This window comes from Lipomyces oligophaga (assembly GCF_038497815.1).
Source record: "Lipomyces oligophaga strain CBS 7107 unplaced genomic scaffold V1516scaffold_2, whole genome shotgun sequence".
NCBI classification, from domain to species: Eukaryota; Fungi; Ascomycota; class Lipomycetes; order Lipomycetales; family Lipomycetaceae; genus Lipomyces; species [Lipomyces] oligophaga.
The window spans coordinates 1,915,696-1,929,902 of record NW_027117786.1 but is presented as its reverse complement, the minus strand read 5'-3'; the positions used below and the strand labels follow the sequence as shown (position 1 = coordinate 1,929,902).

The 14,207-nt window shown below is 44.4% G+C and overlaps 5 protein-coding genes across 5 annotated transcripts; 3 read left to right on the top strand and 2 right to left on the bottom strand.

Moving 5' to 3' along the window:
- Window positions 1-62: 62 nt before the first annotated feature.
- V1516DRAFT_672137 (uncharacterized protein) lies at window positions 63-2,610 on the bottom strand. The gene has a single exon (XM_066921698.1). It carries the CDS (start codon window positions 2,426-2,428, stop codon window positions 356-358), a length of 2,073 nt encoding a protein of 690 aa, XP_066779399.1. The 5' UTR covers window positions 2,429-2,610; the 3' UTR covers window positions 63-355.
- Window positions 2,611-3,853: 1,243 nt separating this feature from the next.
- On the top strand, window positions 3,854-5,222 carry V1516DRAFT_706650 (Aspartate/ornithine carbamoyltransferase; the record flags this gene model as incomplete). The annotated part of the gene is made up of 2 exons (XM_066924163.1): window positions 3,854-3,912; window positions 3,940-5,222. 2 exons carry the CDS (start codon window positions 3,854-3,856, stop codon window positions 4,916-4,918), a joined length of 1,038 nt encoding a protein of 345 aa, XP_066779398.1. The 3' UTR covers window positions 4,919-5,222.
- V1516DRAFT_672133 (uncharacterized protein) lies at window positions 5,218-8,372 on the top strand. Its single transcript, XM_066921697.1, has one exon. It carries the CDS (start codon window positions 5,555-5,557, stop codon window positions 7,928-7,930), a length of 2,376 nt encoding a protein of 791 aa, XP_066779397.1. The 5' UTR covers window positions 5,218-5,554; the 3' UTR covers window positions 7,931-8,372.
- A 131-nt stretch (window positions 8,373-8,503) lies between these two features.
- On the bottom strand, window positions 8,504-10,205 carry V1516DRAFT_620798 (uncharacterized protein; the record flags this gene model as incomplete). The annotated part of the gene is made up of 2 exons (XM_066919502.1): window positions 8,504-9,610; window positions 9,669-10,205. The coding sequence occupies 2 exons, from the start codon at window positions 10,203-10,205 to the stop codon at window positions 8,504-8,506; spliced, it is 1,644 nt and encodes a 547-aa protein (XP_066779396.1).
- A 543-nt stretch (window positions 10,206-10,748) lies between these two features.
- Window positions 10,749-14,067, top strand: V1516DRAFT_663191 (uncharacterized protein; the record flags this gene model as incomplete). The annotated part of the gene is made up of 2 exons (XM_066920491.1): window positions 10,749-12,779; window positions 12,826-14,067. 2 exons carry the CDS (start codon window positions 10,749-10,751, stop codon window positions 14,065-14,067), a joined length of 3,273 nt encoding a protein of 1,090 aa, XP_066779395.1.
- Between the last annotated feature and the right edge of the window lie 140 nt (window positions 14,068-14,207).

The window sequence follows — 14,207 nt, the reverse complement described above, 5'->3', positions numbered from 1 at the left end:
CTATCACGATTCACGTTCTCCAAGCCACTTTAAATAGAACTAAAGGGATGCTTACGATCCACTAATAGATCAACAAAAATAAGCTAAATCATTATAATCTAACTAGCATTTACCATAAACTAAAACGCCAACAAGATGAAAAAAACAAATGAAAACAAAATAAAAGAAAACAAATCACCAATCCGAATTCCATTCAATCACCTACATATACAACGTCCTCAACAATGCTGAAACAAGGTCATCCAATAGTTCTTGTTCTTCAAAGCTCAACAGTAATGAATACCCATCAACCAGAATTCTTTTTCTTCGGTATCTTTTCTTTGCTTTGTAGTTTCTTGCTTCGTTATATATTCGATTACTCGTCAACACTATCGTCGCTGTCAAGATTCATATACCCGGATTCTACTGGTTCTTCGATAACCAACACAGGAAAATTATCGCAAACAAAATGACTAGATCGATCTTCCATGCAAATCGGTAGCTCGATAATGGTTTCATAAGATTTTGTTTCTTGCTTATCGACTATACCGGATGCAAGAAACTCATCATCAACTTGAATTGTATTCTTGACCGCAAAGTCATCGAGAAAGGAAGAAAATGATCGAAGCGCAACTGTCCCACTTGCCGGAATTTGATTAACAACGAAGTATCCAACTGGCGTGTCTAGCATGACATCTATCGTTCCTACGATATCAATGTTCACATCGCCGAAAAACATTTGCTGCATAATTTGCCGGAAAATTAATTGATCAGTTATATCGATCGGAACATCGGTTATCTCTGCGACAACTTGAATGTATCCTTCAGGAGTATAAAACGACGTTGCCGCAGCCCATTCCGCAATCTCCAAAACTCCAAATTTATGTCCTTCATAAATCATGTCCGAAATTCCTCGTAAATTGTTAATCTCAATCTCAAATTCGAGTTCAGACGGAAGCGCAACAATGGCATTGACAAGAGCAGACAGGCGAGGTACACCATCAGCGCCACGATTCATCTTCACTCGTGTCAATCCGTAAGACTTCAAAAGCTGCCCGGTTCCATCTGACTCACGTGCAGGCACAGGAACAGGAATAGCGATATTTGAAAGCATATCGGCAATCCATGGAGGAAAGTTGGGGATGTACTGAGCTGGTCTACCGCGAACATAAAGCGTTACACTTTCTCCAGCTATATACTGAGCAAGATAGGTGTTGATGGCCGACATGCCAGTAGAAGGGCATATCTCCATAAAAGAAGTAGGGATAGCTCGAACAACAGCTGAAACACGAACATCAATACCCTCATATGGATTAACTAAAAGTGCCTCTGTTTTTGCCGCCGCAAGAGTAGAAAGTTCGAGAGGATTACAGGCAGGAAACTCAACGAGCCACTGAATTGCAGGCACAGTGATTTGCAATGGATACGGATTATGAGCCGTACCGGCAACTAAAGCATTTATGCCACCATTTGGATCGTCGGTTAAACGGAACACAGTAATAGCAAAATCAAGTGCAGGCCTATCTCCTGAAGATAATTGAACAACAGGAGCAACATGATGGGTTCCAAGAGGTAAAATACCTGAACGAATTTCCAAATCAGCATCGCCCCGGAATTTAACACCAGCAAGGCCACCGTTCAAATACTCTTCGACGAGGTTGGCAATTTCAGATACTGCGGCGATATCTTCCACCGAACTAATAAAGTCTAAATGAGTAGGATGGTGATCTCGTAGATCGACGATGGTACTTGGAACTGAAGCCCGACCAAAAAGCTGAAGAGAAGGAGAATCTGGAGCGGAATTCTCTAGAACTCGGGAAATATACAAAGATGTGTCTGCAACCTCCGCTTTTTGCATGATGGTAGTAGCAATACGACCAAGGATACGAGTAATCTTATCTTCAACACGGGAAGAATCGAATTCCACGTCACCAACAACATGAACCATAACACCTTCCATCGAGATCTCTGAAACAGAAACAGAAGTGAAGTTGAGTGATAAGGCCTGACGGGCGTAAGCTTCAGGTGCGTTCACTTTGTAAGCATGCGAGAGAGCGAGTCCAGACAAGACAAGGGTAGTGATTGTGAACAAAGCGATCAGATGCCATTTCAGGAGAGAGCAGGCTCTGGAACTCATACGGACACCTCGAGAAAGATGCTTGCGAGCCGAACGAGAGAACTGACAGCAACCCGCTTTGCTGAATCTCGACGTTCCACGTCCGGTTCTACCGCTCTCGATGTCGGCCATCAAAAACTCTCCCCGAGCGCTCGCATTAATCTCGTCACTGTCCCGGAAGTAGCCTGAGGAAGACTGATCGACAAGAAGAGGAGAAGAGGTATCCGCTTTAGGGGAAAGATTTGGATGCTGGTGCGAGTTTGCAGAGTAGCTGGTCGCGGGATCGATAAGAGGAATAGCCTCGTCCGAGGTGTCGAAAGGCGACTTTGCCATTTCGACGCAGTGCTATCTAGAGGAGGAATATGAATTCTCGGAGCAAAGACAATGCTGAGCCAATCTGGCCAATCCGAATGCTCTTCTGTGTGCTTATGATCTCCCTGGAAAAATGGGAATTTATGACTCTTTGGTATGTCTATACCAGAAAAAGTGTCCGGATGTTTGCCAACTGGGGAGGGAGGCGAGAGTGGCTGGGAATATAGAGAAACAGCAGATCAGCGGAGCCAGCAAAATGGGAGTTTACGATGACGGACATCTTGGACTTACGGCTTAAACGTATTATGGAATATGCATTTACAACAAATTGTCCCGAAATAGGGGCGATATTTGGAACGAAACCAATTGGCAGCGACTGAATAGGAGATACCGGACGGAAGAGTTAAAGAAGTATGAAGACCGAAAGACGGGGAAGTTTTAAGTAAAAATAGATGTGGTTTAGAGTAGACTGTGACAAGGAGATTCAGAACCGTTTTATGGGATTTAGAGGACTGTAATTAGGTGCTCGGTCTGTGTTGGCTGTGGCAGAGTCCACGCCAGCTAATTCCGAGAGGTCAAGCAAACTAGCTTTTCTGCCTGGAGACTAAGTTGCAAGCATTGAACCAAGAAAATCCCGCGCGAACGAGGAGGAATCCCTGCGCTATATCGTGAAACGTTCAGTCTAGTCATCCGACTTATTTGTGGTCAAAATGGTGATCTACTGGCTGCGTCTGATCGTACGCTTGTAGGTGGCCGTTGTACGTCGACGTTGGGGAATCGCACTACACTCTGTGGAGCTTCTTTTTGGGATCGTCGGTTTCCTGTCTAGCCATACTAGGGCGATTCGCGTCGCCATTTAGCAGCATTACTCTCGTCAATAGAAAGGCAAATTGAACAGCAAGCAAGGTATCACCGTCTTTTGCGTCTTTTATCCCGCATTCCTGAAAGCGGTGATATAGTTTAAGATTCCCACGATTGCGTCTGTCCCTAGTTGATTTTGCCCTCCGCAAGCCTACTTCGACTCTTCTGGGGCTTTTACGCTGCCATCCTATTCCCAGACTTGGATTCAATTGCAATTTGTCTGGTCTAAAGCTTTCACGATTCTTCCTACTTGACCCATGTAGAACAACAGCTTTCCTCTGGTCTTCCTTCGATTACTCTCCGCATGCCAGCCGACGCCCTAATCCACGTCCCAGCCATGCGTCATGTTCTTGATAGAAGAAAATAATTTTACGATATCACCATTATTTTACCAATTTCACGAGCCTTTCAATAAATAATTCTTATTTTTGTTATAAATACAGGCAATTAGTTTTTGCAAGGTCTAATTGACATATCAACATAGTCTGGCAGTTAATTGTAACTGATTCAGCTTTTTTGTCCCTCTACAACTACCTGTCCCGATATTGCTACTTGATTTTACTCGCCCTCCCGTATAATTCCCCGATGTCGGCTCCCTATTCTTCCACAGCTGGCTCTCTAAAAGCGACACTGCGCGCTCTCACGTTAGCTGCTCCCGCCCGGTTTGCTAGCACAAGCTCCCGTCCGGCTGCTCCCCGGCATCTACTTAGCATTGGAGACCTGTCCCCGGCAGAGCTCGGGTTTTTAGTCGAACGAGCAGCTCATTATCGTCACCAGATAAAAAATGAGTCCATGTGCACTTCCGTCGAGCAACAGCCTTTGATAGGACACACGGTAGCCATGCTATTTTCAAAGCGCAGTACGCGAACTCGAGTTTCCTCGGAATCAGCAATTAACTATCTCGGCGGTCATCCCATGTTCCTCGGTAAGGAGGATATACAGCTTGGCGTAAACGAGACTCTCTACGATACTGCTCGGGTTATATCCTCAATGACCTCGTGCCTTGTTGCTCGTGTCGGTCCTCATTCAGATATCCGTGGCCTTGCAGAGGCTTCGTCTGTGCCAGTGATCAACGCTCTATGCGATACCTACCACCCATTACAAGCTCTTGCGGATGTTTTGACTATTCGAGAAGCTTTTGATGGAAAACTTGAAGGCCTTCGTCTTGCTTGGGTTGGAGATGCGAACAATGTTCTCAATGATCTCGCGACAGCTTGTGCTAAATCAGGCATCTCAGTCTCGGTTGCTACGCCTGCTGATTATCCTGTGGACAGTGCGATTTTTGCTAATGTTTATGAAGCGGCCCATGCTTCTGGAGCTACTGTCTCTGTTGGTCACAGTCCCGAGCTGGCTGTTCGCGATGCAGATATAATTGTTACTGATACCTGGGTGTCCATGGGCCAGGAAGCTGAGAAGGCGCATCGTCTGCAACAATTTGCTGGATTCCAGATCACTTCCGAGCTAGCAGCCCGCGGAGGAGCAAAACCAGATTGGAGATTTATGCACTGTCTACCTCGAAAGCCAGAGGAAGTTTCTGACGAGGTGTTTTACTCCGATCGGTCGCTTGTATTTGACGAGGCTGAAAACCGTCTTTACGCCATGCTTGCCGCTTTGGAAGGTTTTGTTGTTAAACGGGGAGTTCTTGAGTGATTTCGCTTTGCTCTTTGTTTGACGGCTTGCCTGCTATTGTTGCTCCTCCGAGGTAATTCTGAACAGGATAAACTGTTACTGTCACATACGTTTCGCACTTTTTTATACTCTTCCACTTTCACTCGCAGTACCCACCTTGATACGGGCCTGCCCGTAAGTTGTGAGGTCAAATCTCCCGCCGCCAGCCCATCCTATCCCATCTTCCATCTGCATGTCTATTTTTATCATTTGACATGTTTGTAAAGTAGTTTTTTATATAAGAAAAGCAGAATATTCTATTTTTGAGATGATTGAGCAGTTTTTCTATTCCGTTTCTTTAGTTATAAACTAGAATTTGTGCGAAAAAAGCGCAGTGCTACTGTTTCGGGAATACCCTTACCCGGTTCTCTTCATCGCGAGGCGCATGTCCCAGTTCCCGAGTCGTCAAGTTCTTTTCAGTCTTTGTCGCTGCGATTTCGTTCTCCGGTTTGCCGTTCAGTCTGGGCTCAACGCAGGTTTTTTTCTCTGTGCTTAGCTTCGAATGGGCAGAGAGGATTTATATCGAATAAGACAGACCTGTTTGCGCTGCTCGCTCTGAATTTCTCCCTTTTTTCGTGTTCCTGTAGAGTCTGTGTGGCGCGCAACTGAACAGCAGCTATGAGAAAGGCCCTCGAGCGCTTGCGGCAGCCCGTCGCAGCGTTCGCATCGCAGCTCTCTGGCCTTGACGAGTTCTATGTCGTCCTCGACGAACCTCACAGAACTTGGGCTCCCGGCGATACCATCACAGGCGCAGTTATTCTTGATCTTCCGAAACCGGTCCAAACCTCTCAAGTAAGACTCCGTCTGCTGGGCCAGCTAACTGTTCGAAATCCACTAGTCAAAGGACCTTCGTTTCGTCATGTTCTCTGTCACGAAGAGCTCGTTCTGTGGGATGCTTCAGACCCCGACTTGACCTCGGCATCGAATATAGACCATCACCACGACTCGTCTCGTCCAGAGGATCCTTCTCTCGATTCGGATGACGTAGACCTTGAGGCAGAGGTTACTGCTCTTACGATTCGAGATTCTACTGATATTACGGATATTACGGCTACTACTGACATTTCGGACACCAGATACTCCACTGATCAGCATGTCACACAACAGTCCTTGAAATCTACTCCTGGTCGACGAAGAGACAGAATACTTGCTTCAGTCCGACGAAGGTCATCTCCAAGCACTTCCTCTTCCGAGACTTGCTCTCGCTCAAATTCTGCTTCTTCTACAATATCTTCTTCTTCTACGGTTTCCTGCGCTCCCGCACAAGTTCGTCGACTTCCTCGCGGCGAACACACCTTTGCATTTATGTTTGAGCTCCCGTCTAAAGGACTGATGACTTCTTTGAAGTTTGAAAAAGGTTCAATTGTTTATATGTTGACCGCCACTCATCATCGTCCTGGTCCGTTCCCGCCATTGACTGCACACAAAGTCTTGAACATCCAATGCCCTCTTGATGTTGCTGACTTACCACCCCCCAAACCGTCCATGCTTTCCGTTGAGATAAAGAAAAAGAAGAAAACCCGGTCCAACAATGGATCTGGAACTGCGTCTGCCATAGTCGAAGTTCCCACAGTTGGCTGTCTTCGGGGGGAAACAATTCCAGTAAAAATTACAGTCAGACATGTGCGAGATATTCAAAATGCTACTGGAGCTGTAGTTACTTTTCTGAGGATATCTCGGGTTTGTGCGCACGATCTCGAACCGCTATCATTTCGTAAGGACCTCGTTCAAGTTGTCTCTCCTTTATACATAGATTCTCGCTCTCTTATCACTTCGTTCACCGCAAACATTCAAGTTCCATCAGATATTTTCCCCACAATCGATGAATACCCTCTTGTTGCTTTCAAATACTGTCTTGAAGTAGTACTGGATTTATCTGGTAAAGCTGATTTGCCATTATCTCCGAACGCTCTTCATGCTGCTGCTGATTCTCCAGTTGGGGAATCTCTTGCTTCTCGACCTTATGTTGACACTGAATTATTGAAGCGCACCAAAGGCGTTGTATGCCTTTGGACGGAGGTTGTCGTGGGCACAGAACGGTCTCCGCAAGTTGATAATAATCCGCCAGCCAGTCCACGACGTACGAGACCTACACCCCAATCTTCAACAGAAGTGCAGGTTTTAGAATCTTTCCCCACTGTTGCTTCCTCAACTCCTTCGTCTTTTGCTGCTGCTTCGTCGCCTGCTCGTCTAGAGTCAAATTCTCCGTCTCTAGTAGCTGTTCCTCACAACGCAACTGATCAACCGCCAATAACAGCTTACAGCGAACTAGCTGAATCTTCATCAGGGCCAATGCGGCAACAACTACAGCAGCAAGAAAATAATCTCCCTCCTCCACCTGAGTTGTATCCGCCATCTTTATTCGATCCGAGCGAAACTGAAAAAGAACGTCTTGCAAAGCTGGAAGCAGCACTACTTCCATCGGCGCCACCTCTGTCTGAACAATCATTGACGAACCCGATGGTTCCCACTGCGGATATTCTTGAAGTTTCCGCATCTGCAAGTTCCTCAGGTCAATTTATATCGTCGGAAATTTCAGCTGGAGAATCCTCTCCGATTGCAGATCAGCATACATCCTCGGATAAGCTAGAGAGCGAGCGACAACGATTGTTGCAGATGCAGAGTGAGCCAAGTGGTGGTAGATCAGAGAGTTTCGATGCTGCGCCGGTCTATTCTGCGTCAGCACCTGCACGAAATGCCGTCGAAGTTTATTCAGATCTAACTGATGCAACGACAGGTCCGCAAGCGGAGCTAGAATCAGGACCTCACAGGCAGTCACTTAATGAGGAAGATGAAGATGATACAGACTGGGTACCGGTGTATTCTGCTAATGCGCGGGAGGAGTTTGTCTCAATGGGTGGATATGCTTATCCGATGTCAGGGTACGTGAATTCTGCCACACCATATGAATATGCTACTCGTCAAGATGAAGAAAACGAGAATGGAAATCCGGATTCAGAATCAAGTCATTTTGGTGAGTCTAGAACCAGTTGAATTGATTCCAAACTATTGGACTGGAAGAAGACAAAGAATGCAGATAACGGACCGCCGAGAAGAAATGTTGTCGGTCGATGTTTCCAAGCATAGCAGAGGGAATCGTATGTCAATACTTGCTTAAGATGCGAAATATAGGATTTTAGGTTGTACGATAATCGGTCGGAATCTGCTGAGACGGATTTAATGGGATTGTTTATTTTAAGTTTATGGTTAGTGGAGTTATGTTTGGTTTCTGAATGCATACTATATTGCGGTTGTATTATACCAAGTTTTTGGGCAAAAGCCGGTTAAATCATTGTTTTGGAAGGGGTTATTTTAGGAGAAATTTGAAGGAGTATTTTGGTTATGCTTATTAAATCTTAAAAATATCAGATCTATTTTTGTAACACCACGTTATTTATTTAATCCCTAGCTCCAATCCTATTTTTATTATGCCAAATCCTGAGTAATTCAATTGTGAAAATGTAAAAATAAGTAGTTCAGTATGTACACCAGAAAGGTAAATTTCGAATGAATAATGTAAGATTTGATTAAACCCGGCGATAATTCAGCCTGGAAGTTTTAGAAGATCTATCGATTTCGAAGCGATTTCCACCAGCGCTTGTTCCATTGTTTCCACATCCAGCGCTTGCTATTACGAGCTGATCGCTGTGCTTGTCGCGCAGCACTAATTTGAGCGGCGGATTTCCGACATGCTGAAGTGGCAGGAGTAGGAGACGCGGAGGGCGCAACTGTTGGACCAATAGCAATTGTATGTACAGGAATATGACGGCCCGAAGAAAGTGGATGGTCCCACATCATTGTAACTCGTTGGACTTTGCGGAGGTTACGGAAACCAACCATTATAATAGCTATGCACAATCCACCCGCAAAGAGCGAAACTAGAAAAAATCCCGCAATGCTCTGCTCAAGATAGTTTGGAATATTCATACCATATAAGGCAGCCACAAGAGCCCCTCCTCCAAGACCAATGGCGCAAATCGAATACTTGAGTTCAAGCAACATCAAAGAGTTTCGATTAGCATCAAGAATAATATTGACGATCTCCTCAGTAGTACGAACATTGGTGATTGTAATATTGGTTTCTTGAACAATCTCATCGCAGTGCTTATAATAAGATTCCAGTAGCATTTCAACTTCAGAGTGTTCGTCGGAAGGTCTCACATTACCTTTAAGTTTTTCAGTTAAATACATCCCTGCAAGATCATCGTCTTGTTCTAAAACTTCATTGATGGCGTCTCGGATCAGAGTTGCCTTTTGAAGGAACGCGGCAAGCCCTTTCGACTGCACAAGCAAATGACGGAGCTTTTCTCGGTCAATATTATTTTCTAGGTCTGCCAGAATACCAGTCACAATAGTAGTGTGGATCTTCATCTCAGCATCCAAAGCAGTGACAACAGAAATTAGAATTGCTTCCAAAGCCCGCATCTCGTATGGTAGTCCGCCCATAGCTTTCGATCCTTGTCGAAGCTTGCCCTCCAAATCGTACATAAAAATAGATTGCGTTTGCGAATCAGTCGAACCATAGACATTAAATATCATAACCATATCTGCCTTAACAATAGCTCGGATATGTAGAAGATTGATCACTATCGAGTTGTTTCGCACCAAAATAGCTGGCATCGTGGTTGACGGCCCTGAGTCGATTTTTCGCAGATCTCGCGGGAGAAGTCCGTGCTGTTTATTTGTTAGCGTGCAATATAATAAATATCAACTTTTTTTCAAGAAATCGTACCTTGGATAATAATTCGGATTTCCGAAATTCACCATTCACAACTTGAACATTACCTTGAGGATCAAAAACTGTGCATCGAACAAGACTCTCCGCCGCTGTAGATTTTTCAACCATTCGCTGCTCTTGCAGCAAATCAGTAATTGCTGACTGACTCCATGATCTACTTCTCGAACTCGGGAGCGTTGACCCAGCCGAGGGTAATTCAGCAGGATCTTCTTGATCGGGCCTGAAAATCGGAGAATCTTCTGACGAGTTCAAAGCATCCACCAACTTCACTTTATTGGTTTGATCTTCGGATTTGTCCAGCTTATATCGCTTTTCAGCATAAGCTTTGGTTTCCTTTAAAGCAAAGATCTTAGCCCTTTTTCTTTCGACTGACGGAGTAGAATCGGCTGGATTCAACTTGGTCGAATTTTGTGCGCTCGAGTTCTGGCTCGCCTGATTAATTTGCTCAATTTTCTCAGATGATTGCTGTTCCTTTCTATATTCCTTTCCATCTGTGATATCTATTTCTTCGCTGTTTGATTGCGATAACATTTCAGAGCTAGTTCTGCTGGCCTTTGTGGATGCATTCCGAACGCCACCCCGTGCTCCCAAATTATTGATTTCACCTATACGCCTCACAAAAATGCAGTTTTCCCTTGGAAAAAGATATATGTTGTTTGCAGGGAATAATTTTACAGGTGCCTCAGTTGTAAATAAAGTCGCGACCATACCTGCCTTAGGCTGACCTCGTATCCAGCGGAGTGAGGAGCGCCCCACAATAGCGGCCATGACTTTAACCCAAAAATATGCACTGCCTAAATATCCCTGAATACAGAATGACCAAGAATGACAGGAGAAAAGCAGATTGTTTCTGGAACGTTCAACTTTTGGAAGTGGAAGAATTCCTGAATCCAGTGTGCGCTCCGTCGGGCTCGTTGGGAGAAACACCTGTGAGGTACAAAACGCATGAAGCGCTCACATTTGCCTGTAGCGTTGAGAGGCCCGTAGTCAGTAATGACCAAGTTCAAAGAAACAGCATTATTCTAATATGATTTCAGAGGAGATTGTGTATCAGTCCGGCCTGGATTCAAAGAAATGGCTTCTCGAAGAAAGCCGACTGTTAAAGCGCGAGCAAAGAAGTCCAGGTTGGGTAGTTCTGGCTCTCAGAAGCGAACCAAAATCGCAAAGTCCTCGACTCCAATCGAGGAGGCTACTTCGCAAAGTCTGTCGACCACACCATCAAGATCGCCGTTTAGTTTACCCTCATTCAGTTTGGTGACGCGATTTTTTGGTCGCGGGGAGCAAAAATCTGAGGATAAAAATGAAACTCGTTCTCCGTCCTCTGGTACCCTGGAATCGGATAGTGCAGTGCTAGCTGAGGCTCTTAGATCTAGCTCTCCAGTTTCGCGAGATGAATCTAGTCCGCAGTATTTTCTAGCAGAAGAAATTATAAAACCTGTTCCACCCTTGCGGCAGGTGATAGACAATGACATAAGCGACCCTGGCGACAAGGATTTATCACTAGCAACTCCGTATCTCCTGAGGAAGAGAAAATCCGACAGAATCAAGGACTTGGAGACAAGGAAATATGGTCTGGCTGCTATGATTCCAGAAAATGAACCGAGATCTACCTTAGCCTTGCGATCTTCTGTCGCGTCTCGTGGTAAACGTGGCAGGCCACGGAAGAAGTCAATTGAAAGCGATAAAGTGTTGAACCAAGTCATGCATCTTACAAGTCCGAAGTCCGCACTAAAAACTCCATATGCTCTGAGAAATCAGGTTGAGTCAATTAAGAAACAAAAGACAGTTCTAGAAGCAGAACCTAATCTGCTTCTGGAAGAGATTTTGACTGGAGATAATCAAAAAAGTAATGACAAATCTTTGAAAGACATCTCGAAAAACTCGCCGGCTCAAAAACTCAAACCCTCAAATAGAAAAAGGAAAGCTCCTCATGGTACCCGCACAAAAGCTAGGACAATATCCAAGGTTGATTCAAATCGATCCTTTGTGAAAGCTGGGACAAGTAATTCGTCAAAGGCAAAATCTGAAATTTCACTGGCCGCCAGCGATCAAAGAGAAAATAATAGAAGAAAAAAGTCTGGTCTATTTGACGAAGATGCTACGATAATCAATGAAACAAAATCTGAAAGTTCACTCACCAAAGAATCGATCGAAGCGGTTGAAGAGAGTATTAATGTATTTCTGGAAGACAAGCCTGATGATTCACCGACTCCCCGAGCCAAAACAAGTTCCAAAATTCAGAAGAAATTGAATAGAACCAGAAAAAGGTCTAACGCCGTTTCTAAACTATACGCAAAGTCTGAGCCTGATGCATCGATCCTCTTCTCTGCACTCTCCACTCAAGATACGTCTCCGCCAGATTTTACTTACAAGCAAGACTCCGATTCAGAAGAATTTTCAAGGGATGTGACTACCGCAGAAGTTGCATTTAATTCAATTTTTGGAAAGCTTAAGTCTCCTAGTGTCGAAGATAGTGATGAAGATCAAGAATCAAATTTTTCTGCTTTCTTCCCTGGTACTAAATTTCCGTCTTCAGAACTCAATCCTCTAGGACTAGGAAGAAAACAAATTGAACCCAAAGACAATGTTGTTACACTACAGGCCTCCGATACTCCGACACAGCATTCTCTCTACGGGTTGCCTGAGAAGCTCAAAATTTTGCGTCAAATGACTGACAAGGCAAAGGCTACAGTCGAAGCACTGCAAACAGCGGAGATGATGAGCAAGGGGATGTATAACCTTTCGCAGGAAGCAGCGAAAGCATCATCGGAGGCCTCTGGTGCAGATAATTTTCTACATTCGAAGGCAGGAGGTATGCCAGAAGATTTTTTGTCCAACCACAACGAAGTAAATAATTCACATTTTCTCTTTTTCAATCAACCGAAATTTGAAGTACAATCTTTTCCTAGAGATTTGAACTTTAGCGGACCTTTGAGTTTACTCGAAATTGAAGAAGATCGCGAAATGTTATTTTTGACGGGATTTATTGACAATCTAGTCAAGTCTGGCCATCAACTGCCTGATGGCCTTGTCTGCTGGTTGTTGAAGCAGGTAGCAATTGAACAGGATCAGTGTCTAGTGCTGAGCTACAAAAATGTATTAAAAGTAAGTTTACAATTTTCGTCACCAAGGCATATCCTAACATTAATAGCGATGCAAATGCAACTTTTTAAAATTACTGGACGAGTCTGGATTGGATGAGATTTACACATTACTGGGATCTCCCAGTTTCTTGTTATCAAATGGTAGCTCGACAACATTTAGAGCGGTCGCCAGTGCAACACGTTCAGTTGGTAGGCGATATTCATTTAGCAACCTTATTGGCATTCTAGAGGTATTATATGACAATATCATTCGACAGTCTGCATCGGATCCCTTTTCAAATCTTCATCATAGGTGCTTTATCTTTGCACTTTCTGCACTCATTGATGCGGATGCAGGAACATCCAGAATTGCTGTGTACGCATCTAAACTGTTGACTCTGATCCTAGACCTACAGACTGAAGAGTCCTGGCCAAGAGCCAGGCTCTTGCTATTGCATTCAATATTCGATCTGACTAAATGTTCTTCGTCCTCTCCCCCGTACATGCGTACGCTGGTTTTGAAGCAGTTTCCAATCGAAGCTCGACAGAGAGCTATGTCACTCCGCACACATTTGGCCTTGGCGTTTTTCTTGGATGATGTTAATAGAGTTGTCCATGAACCGGAGGGGCGTTTACCTATTGGGAAATGGATATTGCCAGAATTACAGTCCAATCCCATTTATCGCCTCGAAGAGCCTGCTGTCCAAAATCCCTTTGATGAGGAACCTACTCATTCTTTGATCCATGAGTTTGCAATCCAAAGTTCGGAGCCTGGAGAAGATGAAGATAACTTGGATACAAAAGTAGTGTCTGATTCTAGCAATTCCCCGCATTCCTATTTAGGTTCACCATACTTTTCTGGTGTTCGATCGAAACAAATCTCATCCACCTCGCCGCCGTTATATCCCACCTTGACACAAAAAATCACGTTTTTAGATTATGCACTTATGACAGATTTTAGATATGAGAAGGATAATCAGAAATACGGAGCTGTCATTAGTATTCTCAAGAGGATCTATAAATTGATTCGTGACCCTATATTGTTGACCAGTGAAGAACGCTCTACTGCAAAGGCAGCGATTTTGCGGTGCGAATCTCGTCTCTCATTTGTATTGGACCTGCTTGCTCCAAAATTCGAAATTCCGCTACCTCATTCACCTAATAGACTGATGGAACGATTACCCTCGACGCCGCCTCGATTATCAGCTCCTTCACCTGCAAAGGTAAATGTACATGCATTAGGAAGAACTTCACCGCTTCGAAACCAAACTTTCAACGATCACTTGCCGTCTTCTCCTTCTGCACTCTAGCCAGTGTTCAATACATTATAGGAAGTTAAATCAAATGGTGGGTAGAACATGGCATGTGGATGGAACAGCAAAGTTTCCAATTTCGGAAGAGAGCTTGTCTTCTTTTTGGTTTAGGCTCAATATTCGATCGGCCTGCTTTT